This window comes from Cryptomeria japonica, chromosome 5 (assembly GCF_030272615.1).
Source record: "Cryptomeria japonica chromosome 5, Sugi_1.0, whole genome shotgun sequence".
NCBI lineage: Eukaryota > Viridiplantae > Streptophyta > Pinopsida > Cupressales > Cupressaceae > Cryptomeria > Cryptomeria japonica.
In genome coordinates, this window is record NC_081409.1 from 806,230,061 (window position 1) to 806,246,770 (window position 16,710).

Sequence of the window (16,710 nt, forward strand, 5' to 3'; positions counted from 1 at the left end):
GAGATCCTGAATACGGAATCTATGGATATGAGTATGGAGAAGCAACTTGAGGTAGCACTTGAAGATTATGATGCTGAAAAGATGAAGAACCTGAAGTTACAAGATGAATTGAATTCTGCCAAGGAATTCATTCTTATCCTACAGGAGAGGTTGTCATTTGTTCAAGGTAGGAGGAAGGAACTTCTGCAAAATCAAGATAATGAAGAGAAAGATGCCTTTAATGAAAAATATCAGAAGCTGAGTCGGGAAAATATGGTCATGAGGAATGAAATGCAATCCCTAACTATGAGGATGTCAAAGGAGATTGAAGATCGGAAGATGAATGAAGAAAACCTTGGGAGATCTTTGAAAGATAGATATGAAGAATGCATCCGGTTGGCTCATGAAAATGATATGTTGAGAACATAAATAGTGCAATCCTAAAGAAATGACCGAGAACTTGAAAGAAAAATGATAGTTCTAAGGGATGATCTGACTATTGCAAGTGAGTACAAGGACAAATTCAAGGTTAGTTCATTACAACTTGATGAGTTATTGAAAATCCAAAGATAAAATGGAGATTCCAGTGGACTTGGATTTGAATAAGGTCAAAGCTCCGGTACTGCAAATGAAGATCAAAACCAGAAGACACTGATAAGGCAGCTTAATGCTTACAAATTTAATGGTAGATGCTTTGTTTGTAATAAATTTGGTCACATGGCTAGGCAATGTAGAAATAGAACAAATCATAACTATAATTCTACTCCCGGTCAATGTTCTAAATGCAATAAGTATGATCATAAGATAAAAGATTGCAGAATGAATGTTAAATGTCATGCATGTGGAAAATTTGGACATATGGCTAATCAGTAAAGTTCAAGCAATTATACCAGTTATAGAAAAGTAATTCAAAGAACAATGTTACATGTGATGCATGCAACAATATTGGACACATAGCTAAGTTTTGTAGAAGCAAAAATCCATCGGTTAGCAATGATGGATCAAATGATAAAAGGAAAGAGAAGATCAATGAAATCTGGCAAGATCATACCAAGAAATAGGTCAGGAAAATAGATGATCAATCGAAAGATGGGAATGCTCCAGTTACTCAACTGATAGAGGAGGTTGCTCCTGCACCAGCAGGAAGCTCATTCGGTAAGTGAGGCAGATGCCTTAGGGGTAGGCAAAATTCATGATAATACTGCTTAAGCCCCGGGAAGGAGTTCTGGAAGATGTTCCAGACATTGGAAAATTTTATCCGGTATGGAGATGTTCGACCGAGATTCGGTATGTTCCACTGGAAGTCATTCATATCAATGACGGATTAGGGTTTTTTGAAGGTTAAAAGGTTGAATCAACTTCATTTTTTATCACCTTGCATTTAGAGCGATTAAGAGCGATACAGAGCGAGTCTAAGGTGATTCAGTACGATCAGATATCTTCTTTAGCGATTCCACCAGCGATTGGAAGAGTTCTCTAGGGTTTCATCGGCAACCGTTTCTCAGGTATTTATCGAAATCATCTTTCACCATGGAAGCGAGATCATCCTCTGCACCTACTTTCATTGCGAATCCTACTATTGTCAAGGTTAAGGTTCGTCCCAGGCCAATTTTCAAGCAATGCCCGCATATTGCCACCTTGGATGATTCGGTTGGTGCATTCTCCTGTGTTCAGAAGTTGTTTGCGTGGAAGACATCAGAGCATACATTCACTACCACATTGAGGATCTGGTTACCAGTGACATCAAGAGAATGTATATGAGTGAGTTCATGGGAGACTCCGAAAAGATCAAGCCTAAGTATAAACACATTGAGGATATAGGGTTTACTGGCATTCTTGATATCCTTGAATTTGAAGATGAGATCATCAGATATGTATTGAGTAGAGTTCATGGAGAGTTCATTTGGTTGGACAAACCTTATAAGATCACGAAGGAGGCCATTAGAACCATCACCGGTTTGTCGTAGATTGGTCAGTGTCCGGAGAAAAAGATTTCAAATGATCAAGTTAACAAACCCACCGGCGCAACTTCAGACCAACGATCGATGAGGGTCAGCACCATCACTGATAGAGACATCAGATTTGGTAGCATGATCAATGGGTATAAGGTAACTCATTCCAATCGTCTCAATTATGTTTCTAGCTCCTGCATATATGTCGCACATAAGATTATGAGGGAAAATGAGAAGATAGATCTCTATGGATGGATGTTAGATGAATTGTTAATTAACCTTGGGAAGATCAAAGGAGAGAAAAAGGGGATATTCCGGTATGGGAATATTATTGTTTGCTTGATGCTATTTTTCCTTAATGAAACTACCGGTTTTAGGAAAAAGACAATGGGCATTTGATATCCTAGTAGGCAGACAACTAAAACAATCTATTGCTAGTTTGGGTAGTCAGCAAGATGATAAGGTTTGCAGTTATTTCAAGGCATTTTAGAAAGCAATGAAATCCAAAGAGAGGGTTCTTAAACAAATTATTGAGAAATTCTCAACCAAGATCTTCTTTATGGTTAAAAAGGATGAAACCTTAATGGAAGCAGTCAAACCCTGGAAGATATGGATAGAGGAAATGGGATATGAGGTTGATGCTGAGATTCTAGATGCTTATGCCAAAATATTGATTGATGCTCCTATTGATGAGATTGAAAAGTCCTTCGACTTTGCAAAACAGAAGAAGCAAGAGGTTCAAGTTGAATTCAATCGAAAGAAGAGGGAGAAACAACGAGGCAAGGCCAATAAATTTGTTGAACAAGTTTCCCAGGATATCAAGGCCTAAATAGATGTTGTTCTGACAAAAGGAAGGCAGAGGAAAGAGCCTGAAATCTTCATTGAGCCTATTCCATCAGACTCTAGAACTAAAGATGACACACCTTTAGCATTCAAGAGGGTATTAAGGAAGAAAGGTGAGGAGTCTAAGGAGGAAACAAGCAAGAAACCAGTAAGGAAGGTCATAATCAAGGTACTGACAAGCAAACCTGAAAAAGAAAAGAGCTCCAAAGGAAACATCTCATACACCTTCTGCACCATCCAGTACTGGCAGAAGAAAGTAGATGGATGACACAGATCTTGCTATTGTATCCGGTAATGTAACTATTATCCCTCCCAAGACTTGTGCAGAATTCATAGATGAAATCACTAAGGATGGTATGTTGAAAAATGTAAGGATAGTATGTTGAAAAATGTACAATTCTATTATGAGAACTTAGATGATGATGAGCAGACAAAAATTGAAGAAGCAGTTTTGATATATCTAGATATATTTAAGAAGGATTTGTTAGAAATTGAGAAGCAAATACTGACACAACTGTATGACAATCTAGATGCTAGGAGATTATTAGCTATGGAGGAGGATAAGCGCATAAAAATTCAAGAGTTATTAACTACATGTGGATCAATTACTCCAAGTGAATTGGATACGACACTTGACGTTGCACACATAACAATTTTTTGAAGCAAGCACAAGATAGTTAGTCTTATGTCAGGTAGGGTTAATGAAATAATCTGTGAAACCCACAAGGCATGGGTTCAATTATTTATTGACAACCTTGGTTTCTACACTTCACCGAAAGCTAAAACAAACACTACTGACATCCTGGTTGAAGGGAAAGACAAAGGTGTAATGGGTGCCTCACCCACAATTTTGAAAGATACTAAGGCATTGGATGTAGAGCCCCCGGTAGAATCTAATGTACAAGACACAAAGGTGATACCGACAAATGTGGATATACTGGCAGATTCACAGAGTGTACAGGTTACAAATGTTGAGGATAATAGTCCTCCGGATTAGAATGTACAGGTTAAGGATATAGTTCATGTGGAACTGATAGTAACTGATACTGCACCAAGTGGCGAAGCCACCAGTGCAAAAGAGGAAGTTATTAAAGTTAATCAACCATCAGAGGAGAAGAAAGAGGAATTCGGCAGGGAACTGGTAGTGAGCACATCATCGTTGTCAATTGACACCTCACAGGTAGAGCAAAAGAGAATAACTGAGATGAGTTCTACTGAGCTCATGATGATGGTTGCTCAGAAGATGATGAAGGAAGGATCAGTAGACAAAGGAATAATTGATCAATCAATCCCAATTTTGCACAAACTTGTCCAGAGTGCCATTTTGACAAAGGAGAAAGCTCATCGACAAGTTCAAAATAATTACTGAGCACATTTCTAAGGATTTTCAATCACTGCAACAAATATCTAACTGATAGGTATTGGAGAGATTCACACAAGCCAAGAGGGCTATTTTTGATCAGATGATTGAATCAGAGAAGAAATAGATTACTAACGAATTGTAGTTAATTGATAATGCTTTAAGGCAATGTACTAATATATACAAAGTATGTTGTAACACCAGATTACTTACTACAGATATAGATAAAGGGATTAAGGATTCACAGGATAAAATTGTAGGTATAGTCAATTCTTTTGATGGTTCCAATTCTTTGACTACATCTATTGATGGACAAATTTTGGTATTAGAAGCCCAAATTTTAGCTCTTGAAAGGGATAAAGACAAAATTATTAGGAGAGCCAAAGGGCTCATAGGATTGGTGAGTCCTCGGTTGGACTCTTTGAGTGTACATAAGAAGGAATGCATAGATATGGTTGGTAAGCCCACACCGACAGAGCTTAAAGAGAAAAAGTTCTATATTGCTCACATGCTTAGTGGACTTGTATCCATTTCCGGCACATTCAAATCCAATTGGGACACTTATCTAGAGCTTTTGGAGAAAGCATATTCGAAAATTTTCAAGTATATTCAGCTCCGGTAAGGTATTCTGGGACACATTCTTTGTACAAAATTTCATTCTTCGTCCCAGTTTTTGGTATTTTTTTGGCATTGATGTCAAAGGGAGAGGTATAGGTGAAAAATATATTCTTGACATTAGGAGATATGAAGTATTTGTATAGATCATGATCACAGATGGATATTCAACTCAGGGGGAGCAGTCTTAGGGCGAAACCGACAGATGGAAACCATTATCATTTTTCACATGAGTGTTGCCATCAATGCCAAAGGGAGAGATTGTTGGCAATTGACACTCATTTGATTGGTTTCATATGTTGTCGTTGATGGCAACATGTTTCGGCTTCATTCTTTGGTTTGGTTCTTCACCGACATACACTTCACCGACATCGATAGGTATCTTCACCGATAGGAAGGATTCTATGGGTACCGATATAAGAGACTGACATCATTGGGAGATCTGGCAATCGATAATTCATTTTGTTATTTATGTATATATGTAATGAGACGACATGTATAATCATTTTGTAATTATCTATGTAAGCCGACATGAGTCATGAAGGATTGTAAGGGTATATAGATCAGTTGATTAGATCATTTTGTGTAGTGAAGGATATGTTAGGATATGATGGAAATGATTGTAATTGAGGATGTTGTAATGCGAAGGTTATTCTGGTAAGGGTTTAGGGTTTCAAAACCAAAATAGTTAGAGCTTGAGATAGAACTCAATCAGGCATAGCAGATGCATTAAATGAGTTCAATCTTATGTTTTATTATTCAAAGTGACTGTAGTCAGTGAAACTCCTTTGTGTTGAACAATGTGCTCTAGGTTGTAAGCCTTCCTACATGTGCAAGCCCCCATATTATGAAATATCTTTTCATATGGTCAATGGATTGATATTATGGGTCACAAATCTCACTGTTGTTTTTCCTCTTTGAGGTTACCCACGTATAATTCTTTGTGTTATGGTATTCATTTGTGTGATTGGCTTATTGATTGCTTTACTTCTTTCAATTATATATGTACTGGTTTACTGGTTGGTAAATGCATGTTATAATAAGGTTAAAATTGAACATTCTGGTAGAACACTGATTCACCCCCCCCCCCCCCTCTCAGTGTTCTTGGATTCCAACAATATGCACTTTTTCATTTTTATAATTTTAAGTTAAAAACCCTAATTTCTCTCTTTTCACTTAATCTATCATAACTTGAGCTAGGGAGCTCTGATTCTCGTATCGTCGATGGCGTCGAGATCGTGAACTCACTCTCTTACTCCATATTTGTTCCATAAAGTGCTTTGATATACAATTGATCCTTGTTGTGAACATTTCTCATCAAGGTCTCTATCACAATTCGCTCTGGTAAACATGATACCTTGTTTCACCTCACTAATAAGAAAGTCGAAATAGGGGGGCATATAGCTACCCACGAATTTCATCACCTTCCTTAGTAAGCATTAGGTGATTTTGTGATCCAACATGTAGTTTTGTAGGGTGTGGTTCTTAACTGTGTACTACATATACTACTAGGGGCTTCATCCGACAACTTATGGATATATCATTTTTCAAAATAATGTTTACTTTTTTGTACTTTAGCTTGCATATGCATGTAGTGTCATATGACCGTTAAAGTGGGGGCTAAATGTAGCATCGTAAATTGTACACCCTTGCTAGGGTGGTACAATTCCACGCTTGGTTTAGCACCCTCCTTAGTGTGTTTTGCAACCTGCATTTCTAATCTCCTTTAAGTATTTAATTAGTTAATTGAATTAAATCTAAATTCATCTTTTATCACTACACACATTATAAAGTTGGGCCCTTTACCCTAAGCGTGCCCCTTTTCATTTTATTCCTTCAATAAATTATTAAATAATAAACCCTAATTATGTCCTATTTTGACCTCTAAGGCCCAATTTTGTATATCAAAACATCTCAGAATCAACTCTAACTTTGGGATTCTCTCTAATATCCTCATATCTAACGGCCTTGAAAAATTTGGCGAAAAGTTGGTCAGACCGGGTGCACTTTGCCCCTGATCCCTAACATTTTTCCTGAAATTTTGGGAGCATAATTCTATGATATTATAATACTTAACCCCAAGAAATTGTGAGGAAATTAAAATCCTAGGTTGGCCTAAAGATGAAACTAAGATCTAGGGTTTCATACATAAGAGCTCTCTTTCTTCATTTGAAGGTATCTAGAAAAAAGGTTTTTTGGAGCGAATACACAGAGCCTTATATGTAGTGAAAGAGAAGATCTTTTTGAGTCTTCAACAACATTCAACAACACCTATAAAGCATTCATCAAGAATTCTTTCATCAATTGGGGGCTTTTGAAGATGTAGGAAAGCAATAGGAGATCACCAACTGAAGATTGGCTTGTACCTCTCCCTTGGGGTTGGGTATGGTTTCATGTTGTTTCCATATCTTTGTATGAGCTTCATTACATCAATTTGATTTACATTCATGCTTTAGATCACTTTACATCATTGATTTAGGGCATTTAATTTGTCAATTACAAGCATTTAGGGTTTACTCTTTAGGGTTGCTCTAAATTGTTTGCATTCATCTTAGGATCTTGCACACACTATTTTACTATACAAATCGACTATTTGTTGAGGTGGAAATCACCAAAATAGGGGTTTGACTAAGGCAAAACCCTACATAGCCACCAAAAACCCTATTTTCAGCTACGGGTACAGATTCGGGATCCGAGTGTTGCTGCAAATTTCAGGATCGACAGAGCACACAGACTCAGTTCCAAGGACCAAATCTCAATAGAAACCCCTAGGACAAGGGCGTGGTGCCCTGGTCTTGCCCAGGACAGGGGCGTGGCACCCTCGTCCTCCCAGATTTTGGCAAGTTTTAGCAGAACAACAATTTGCAGCCTTCAAATCCCAGTCTGTCAGTCACAACTTGTGGTCTGCAGAATCAAGATAGGGGTGCAACAATCATGTCCCAGACATTTTGGCTCATATTTCTGGCACAGATGCACCATTGAATTTGTCTCCTAATATGTACTTTTCATCAGTATATCAGTTATTCTTAGTTTTGCATTTCTAGATTAGGGTTGCTTGTGTATACTTGCAATCTAGGTTGATCATTCAAATCCGCACTTTGCTTTTCTCCTATCTCTCATTTACAACAAATGAATTAAAACCCTAAAAGGTAATCCTTGGTTCTCTCTTCCTCACAAGAAGCAGCCGAAGTGTGTTACCTCCCTAGGCTCTTTCGTATTCCACGAGTGTGTACACGAGAGTGGGATTAGGGTTTGTTTTCTTAGTCTCACTTTTTTTCCTACACAGGTCCATGCTATGTAATGTAAATCATAATATTGGTCTGGTGATATCGCGTGATGTAATTTTTTTAAATTATGGGTTTATAGGTTTAGGGTTTACCCAACCTTATCATTAAGGTTGATGAATTGTCTTTATAGGTGACTTATTCATGTAATCTTGTTATTGATGGTTATGTCTGCATTATCAGAGAAAGGTTATGTGTGAATAGTGATATATCATTCAGCAGAAGGTTGTGAAGGATTTGGTGTTGCAGGGAAGACATTTGTGCTTAACCGAAACTGTATCAAGCATTAGGAGATGCTACTTCCACAATTTATTCTTTCCGGATTGTAGTCTGATGTGTTTGAAAGTCAGTGAGACTTTCCTTTTGTGATGAGCAGTGCGCTCTAGGTGGTTGGCCTGATTGCAAGTGCAATCCCCATTGTAATTATTTCACACACTGCTGCAGAAGTATTATCTGATTGTGGGATTGGTGATAATTTGTTCCTATCATCGACAAATATATCCTAACTTGTATCAATGTTATGTTTGTGAGCATATATAGGTTGTCTACGAAAAATCTTGATGACATCCCTTCTCTATCAAAGACATATTCTAGGATTCCCAATCGTCTTAAAAGAAGATGTCGACATGAGGTAATCAAGAATTCAATTTCAGAGTTAAATTATAGTTCAATGTATATTGATTTTTATGTTAACTTTTTGAATGTAAATTATATAGTATAACTAATCTCAATTGTGGTTTGATTTTTCTTATAACCACAATCATACAGAACCCAAACCAGCTGACAACACTGAATTAAGAACACCACAACTTCACTTTCCAATCAAATCATCACTAGGAAACTAAACTGGAACACTACACAAACCAAATAAACATGTCCTCCAAGCTACAACACTTGAATCCACAAATCAAATAACCACAAAGCATTCTTCGGACTAGTTCTAACAAACAACCATTGCTAGATACAACAACCAACTCTACCATTTGAGCAACAAAGGACCTATAAACTTGATAGTACAAAATACATTGATCATAAACATTATATTCAAAACCACACTCCATAATCTTCACATATTGGAGGAATGCAAAGCCTTCTTCTACTTGTACATTAAAAACTCTATCCTGCACAAATACTATTTCCTACATATTGAAACTTCTACTACACCAACCTTCTAGAGACACCTCAACATATTCACCAAACTACACAACATCAGAATATTTATTTCTGGACCATTTGCACCATATAGTGACATCAATGACAACATAACACAAATCAAGTTTCCAACATAAACAAGGGAAGGTAGTTGTGTGTTTGAGCTTTGGCTATGAAGTCAAATATGAAATTATATTATAATGTAAGAAAAGAGATAATCAAAGTGGAAGAAAAAATAGAGACAATGGCAAAGGAAGAAGCTAACAAAGGAACAACAAAAAGAGTTGCAAACATTAGAGATTGAATTGGAAGAGTTATGGTACCTATTAGAGGAATGTTAGTTATGCAACATTAAGCAAGAAAGGAAAAAGAAATATACATCAAATGTGTTGAAGAGTTTTGAGAAAGTGAGAAAGAATGGTGAGGGTAAATACTCACCTTATGAGCAAGAGCCATTTTCAGAGAGAAAATCTATCAATTTAAGGATTAGCCAAGGGTAGAATTGTTAGAACAAGGAAAGATTAAATCAATTGAAGAGTTGGAAACCATATTAGTGGATAGAAGATCCTTAAATGTGGTTTTCCAAGAGTTATAAAGAGAAGAGATAGATGAATGGGATGAATATAAAGAGATAGTCGAATGAGATACAAATGGAGAGAGAAATGAGTTTCATGGAGCTAATGACTTGTGCTACCTTAGATAAGAATAAGGCACTGAAAATTAAAATGCAAAAAGAGAAGAGTTGGAATGAGAAGGAATGTATACTATCACAATATGAGACCAAAATGTTCGAGTAGTGGAAGAAGTCCATGTTGGAGAAGAAGTTGCAATAGAGATGGAGATCTTTGGGAGCCCCCTATGTGATGGAGATTTAATATTTTTAGAGAACATAAATTGCTAGAAACAACTAGAGGAGTGTCTAGAGAATCCCATCAGTGATAAAAAAGATTAGATTCTTACTCAAAAATCTTTAAATCCCTACACCCACTTCAACCAAGAAGTCTAAGCACTAAAATTATCATAATCTCCAACAGATAAATTTATTAGTCAACAAAATACAATATATATAACAAAGTTAACTCACTTGGCACTTGAAGCTCCTACAATTACAAAGAAAGAATACACATCTAAACAATCAACCATAGATCTAGTAAGTTTTGAAGCCCTTTCTCATATAAAGAAACAAATAAAATATTTGACTTTAGTAATAAAATTTCAATATATTTTCTTGTAGAATACACCATGTAGATTTTTTTGTTACCAAACGTTTTAGATCAAAATCTATGATCCATCATCAAGGTAGATAACAAGATAAGAGAATTTATAGGATATTAATAGACCAAAGATAATAAATAGATGAAGTGAAAGAGGTCTAGGAATATTGACATGGGAACCTAGAAGCTAGGAGTTGGAAGGGAGGGATAAATGATAGAAAGATTAGGATGAATGGATAAAAGGTGGAAGGGTAGTAGTAGGAACCTAATAAAGGATAGGGGTAAGAAGCTAACAAAATAGGAAAGCAAACAAATTTAAGAAAAAAAAATAAAATGACAAAACAAGAGGGTAAAAGATGAAAAATATTATATAAAATTGAACTAAGGCAATTATATAGAGTTAATATATCTAAGTTATCGATTCAAGTATGGCTACTCATACAGATATAGATACAATTCGAGTACGACATTTTTTTTCCTTAAGTACGTATATGTGTGTGTATATATATAATACAATAGATGTATTATATATTAATATTATATATATGTGAATTAATTAAAACTTGAAAATTAATAAATAAACTTATTATTATATATAATACATCAATGAAATTTATAAAAACTTTAACTTTAATAAATAAATAAATAAACATTTTATTAAACATTATTAAATATATAAAAACAAATTTAAATAAATAAACTTTAAAGTGTTAAAGTTTTTTTTAAAAAATACAATGCTTTGTAATGTATTGAATACAAGGAATTCAAAAGATTTAAACTATGGATAAATGCGATAATCATGAATTGAACTTTGACAATTTCCAACAAAATGAGAGATGAGAGCTCAGAATTTTCAACCTAGGGAAACACTTTCAACGATTCTGGCAAAATTCTCAACAATTATAGCGATTTCTACGATTTTCAACGATTTCTGCTGATTTCTTTGTGTCTTGAACTTGGTACAAACCCAAGGCTGAACTGGGACTAGAGTTGGCTCGAACTCAACCCCACACCTAGACCCTAAGCCATGATTTTGGTATCTGAATAATATATAAATTGATCTAAAAATAGATTACTACTAGACTATATTATTGTAATAGAGGTCAACAATATAATTTAATTTAGTTTTTATATATTTTGTGAACTAATATTATTTTGTGATTACAAAATAATATTAATTAGCACAACCTATTATCAAAAATAATTATTTAGATTATGTATAAAAATAGTAATATACATAATAAATGTATAAATTATAAAATATTATTTATAAAGTATAAAAATAAGAGATTGAGAAGGAAATCATATATATATATATATGACTAAATTATATTGCAATATATATAATATGTAAGATATTCTATATATGCTATTATGATATAATTCTAAAAATAAATCATAAACATGAGATTGATTTGAATAATATAATGAAATTAATTATAAATCATAAAATATTTGTAATAAAATGATATAATATAAATTGAAACAAAATGAAATAAATTTAGTCAAATTTATAATGAAGAAAGTCTAACAAGAATAAAATTACCTTCAAATTTTCATAAATCTTTTTCCATATAAAAATTTGATACTTTTTTCCATACCTTTTTCAAAATAAGAAGTGTGGAAGCACTAACTATACATGCCGTTTAAAATGGAAAGATATAAAGATAACTTGATTATAAACTCTGACTTCCTCTAGTAACAAGTGGAAGAAAATGAGATACTCAGAACTCTCCGAGTTGAGTGATAAAGATAATTTCTTGAAAGTCTTCAGATGCACTGTATGTAAGAGTTGAGTCATGAAATGAGATACTCAGAACTGTCCGAGTTGAGTGATAAAGATAATTTCTTGAAAGTCTTCAGAGTAGTTGAATCATGCACTGTAAGAGTTGAGTCATGAACTATCTCAATTGAGTTGAGTGATAATCATAAATATAACTTGTTAAAAGTCTTCAGAGTAGTGGAATCTGAGTAGTTGAATCGTGCACTGTTAGAGTTAAATGATAAAGATATCTTGTTTACAAAGTATTGTTTTTCACATATGTAAAGAGGTTCAGAGTTTTGTAGGCAGAAAAAACAAAAATAGACCAAACTGATTTGTGAAAATCAAAGCGCGTGCTTGACAACCATAATATACTTACATTACACTAACTCATAAATGGAAGAAATTGAGGCTGTTTGCCTGTTGAAACACGATATATGAATTCAAAGTTTGACCTAACAGTAATTTAGATAGCTGAATTTTATGTCTTCAACTTATGACCATGATCTGTATCAGGCGGCGGTCTCTATGAAGCTGTAAATTAATAGTGCTCCATATCAAATGCTAAGATAGTGTTTCCTTTTCATAAAAGTTAGAAAATTAGGGTGGTGTCTCATGGAGGGGGGCTTCCTAAAAAATAGAGCTGGAGCTGCTGAGCATTTTTAGGAATATTTTAAAGCTGGCTGTCCCCTGAATTTTGTTTTTCACTTCAGCTTCTAAATTTAAGAATGTTATGAACTTTGTAGTGCAGATTAACTCAAGTTTAAACTCCTAAATTTAAGTAAATTGGTAGTAAATAAATTTAGTTTTTTTTCTAAAATTTATGTAATTGACAAATGGCATAATACATTCTTAAGCTGGTGGGGCAATTTCTACCCCTGCCCCATTTTCACCAGCTTAGATTTTCAAGCCTAAAATGCAGGGTCTCTATTTTGTAGGAAAAGATTTGAATTAATCATGTAGCCAAAAAAATATTTTTTTCATGAGACCACCTCTTCCTTAAAAATAAAGCTTAAGCCCCTTCATGGAACCCTACCTTAATCTGCCTCTTTTGACAGAGCTTTAGCTGCTTTTTGTTTGCATTTCCTTTGCTCTCTAAGCGAAGGTCTTGATTGGAATTTCAATTTTCTTTCTAAGGTACCCAAAAAAATGGGTGATCCTGGCTTCATCTCTGGAATGATTGGTTGCGCCATTCAGTTGGCCGCAAATCAGATTATTCAATGCATCAATGTTGCCATCAGATGCAGAAAGAGTTGGATGCCCTCAAAGTTTTTCTTCTCAAAATTCAATTGCTGAACATGGAAATGCAGGAATACCGAAGAGCTTTGAACTCTGGCAGAACGGGTAAATCTCCTCACCATCCTTTACCCTCCACTGTGAACAACTGGTTGAACGAATTGAACGCTCTTCTGGAGGAAGCTTCTGATTTGGCCAGGCATTGCACTATACGGTCATACTGTCATCTTTTTTCTCTTACAGAACGAGCAGAAAGATCAGGAAACTCATTGCAAATGTGGAGAAGCATGTAGCCTCCACGACTTCAGTTGCTTTTCTGCAACAACTACAGCAGAATGTGGCCAATCGACAAGTACTTGAGCAGATTAAAGAGATGAAAGAGTCTCTTAATTTGAGTAATTCGGAACTTTCCGACAGCTGGAAAATTTCCGTCCACTTCTTCTACCGCTGCCAATATGAAGTATATTGAGGAGGTACTGGTTGTAGGACAAGATTCTGTATCCATCAGACTTGTGGACCTAATTGATTCAAAGCAGCACAAAAATGCATCTCGTTTTGGCATACTTGGAAAGGGCGGAGCTGGTAAGACTCTACTACTCAAACAAGTTTTCAACAGTAGCTTGGTACAGAGTCTATTTTGCAATGACTTGATGCTTTGGCTTACTGTTTCACAGAATTCATCTTTTCATGCTATTAGAAACGAGCTCTTAAAGTAAATAAAAGATTGGACAACACTAACAGAGAAGAAGACACTGTGAAAACATGGTTTGAATCAAAGCATGAGAAAACGCAAGTTTGCCCTGTTTTTAGATGATGTTTGGGAGACGAGTGCAGCCTCCTTATTAGAAGAGTTGTGCGTGCCTCACTTTGCACACCTCAACTCCAGCATCATAATTGCCACTTCCAGAAGTAAGAGTGTTCTGTCACAGATGGGCGTTCCACCTCGATCAATCATTCGAATGAAAGACTTGAGCGAGGATGATAGCTGGAGATTGTTTTCATTCAATGCTTTTCCACACAGCGATGGAATTTAGCCCATGGGCATTGACCAAGAAATATCTAAGCGTGTCTGCAAGGAGTGCGGAGGGCTTCCATTAGCCCTCAAAGTAATTGGGCAGGCAATGACAGGTATCACTCAGTCAAATGAATGGGAATTCGCACTCCAGAGGTTGCGGAATGATTTTACACACTTGTTTTTAGGAAGGTTGAGATTAAGCTAAGATGCTTTGGCTGACGTGGCTGGCTAGGGCATTTCCTTGCAGTTGTGCTTCCTATCCCTCGCTTCTTTCTCAGAAGACAAAGTCATCTGTACTGCGGTTGCTACAAAGTACTGGATTGGAGAAGGATCGGTGACCGGGCCGAATCCTGTCCAAACTGGAGAGACATATATCAATTTGTTGGCAGACCGATGCCTTATTGAACCACTCCAGAAGGATCACAACGGAAAGGTGCTCTATTTCACGATGCATGATTTATTGCACGATTTAACACACCAAATTGCTGAGAAGGAAGAAAAATGCTGCTTTCAGGCACGCAGAGGTTTAGGAGAGTTCCCAGCTGATGACTGTGGGGGACATGTCAGAGGACAATTGTTTTACCAGTGTTCCAAAGGCATTCGGAGCTCCCTATATCCGCTCCTTGCTACTTCCTTCTAATCCTCCTTTGTCATTAATTCCTAAAGAGGTTATTGGGAGAATGACCGCTCTCAGGGTCCTGGATTTGTCACGGACTGCCCTTCAGTCGTCGCCAGAAACCTTGGGGTGTTTGAAACATTTAGTTTGTCTTAGGTTATGCTCTGTGCCAATCAAGAGACTGCCCAACTCTATCACCACTCTCACAAACCTTCAAATATTAGATCTTTATGGATCTCAAATTACAAAACTCCCATCCAGCATTTCTAAGCTGACTTCCCTAAAACTTTTGGATGTCACCTTTTGTGAGCATCTACAGTGCATGCCTTACGGGATCTCAAACCGTACATCTCTGGAGTACTTGGATACAAACAATTCTCCAAATATAGCATGGAATAAGTGCAGAAAAGGCCAGCTTTTAATTAATGATCTGGGCACTTTAGACCAACTCAAAAGGTTGGGGCTTAAAAATAATGGTAAAATGATTCGAGGAATGCTGGGATCCATGAAGCAGATTAAGTCCCTACATTTGTCTCTCACAGATATGGAAAACCTGCCCCAAGACATGGCTTCCATGTCAAAATTGAGGAAACTCTGCCTTTCGTGTCCTCAATTACTCCAAATAGAAAACTCATTTTGTGGATTTCAACATCTGAGCTACATTAGATTGTTCAATTGTGGTACGTTGAAACTACCTGCTTTGCACATGCTTCCGAGTCTAAAACACCTGAATATTGTTGCCTGCCCCAACATCGAGAAGTTCCCAAAGGAATTTGCCAAGGATACAGCATTTCCTAATTTGGAGGTATTTTCAATGGTGGAGATGAGGAAGTTACAACAGCTGCCAATAGTGGAAGGAGAAGCGCTGTGTTCACTAAAAACATTGACAAGAATCAAGAGTGAGGCATTGCAGATGTTGCCACAGTGTTATTGGAATTTGAAGAGTGTAGAAAAAATAAGTGTATTGATGCTCAAAGGCTCAACTTGTCATGGCAGAGGAAGAAATGTTTATCAAGACAAAGATCAAGGTGCAAACATTAGCATTATCTACCACAGAAACTCAAGCATTAGAAGGGCGCTTCTGTGATATGCGTCATGGTGGTGAACATTTTTATTATGGTGAATTTTGGTGTAGCAACATGTTTCGCTTGTTGGATGACATTAATCGAGTTGATTTATTTTGAGTTGTCTTTTTTAGAAAGTTTCTTTGTCAAATCAAGAATTGTCTTCAATACAAAATAAAATGGAAAAATATAAAGGTAACTTGTTTAACTAATTTCTTCTTTTCCCATGAGCATACAAAAGAGGTTCCCAGTTTTGTGGGCAGAAGATATAAAACTACACAAGTGAAAATCAAGGCCTGAGCTTAACCACCATAATATACTTTCAAACCATAATGTACAATCTCTGACTTAGAGCTTTCCATAACCAATGAATGGAAAAAATGAGGTGGTTTGCCCGTTAATCTAATGAGAATATTAGGCCCAGTGAAATACAGGGACTCTCAGATAAATTTGAAAAATATACAGTACGTATCTTGTTCCTCTCCTCATAGAAGAAAATGGTGAAGTTCAATATGAAATAAAGAGCTGAAACAGACCTAGAGCATAGAACTGTTCCAAGAAAGAGAGTAGAACCTTCAATAAGAAAAGCTTTAACTCAACTACACAATTGGTCTTAAC

General features: G+C 36.0%; 1 protein-coding gene across 1 annotated transcript; it reads left to right on the forward strand.

Annotated features, from left to right (window-relative positions):
• The first annotated feature begins 15,092 nt into the window (after positions 1 to 15,092).
• LOC131042641 (uncharacterized) lies at positions 15,093 to 16,115 on the forward strand. The gene has a single exon (XM_059221028.1). It carries the CDS (start codon positions 15,093 to 15,095, stop codon positions 16,113 to 16,115), a length of 1,023 nt encoding a protein of 340 aa, XP_059077011.1.
• Positions 16,116 to 16,710: the final 595 nt, after the last annotated feature.

What these genes read in the sequence shown, in the direction of transcription:
- LOC131042641 (XM_059221028.1), top strand. Translation starts at nt 15,093, where the DNA reads ATGACCGCTCTCAGGGTCCTGGATTTGTCACGGACTGCCCTTCAGTCG.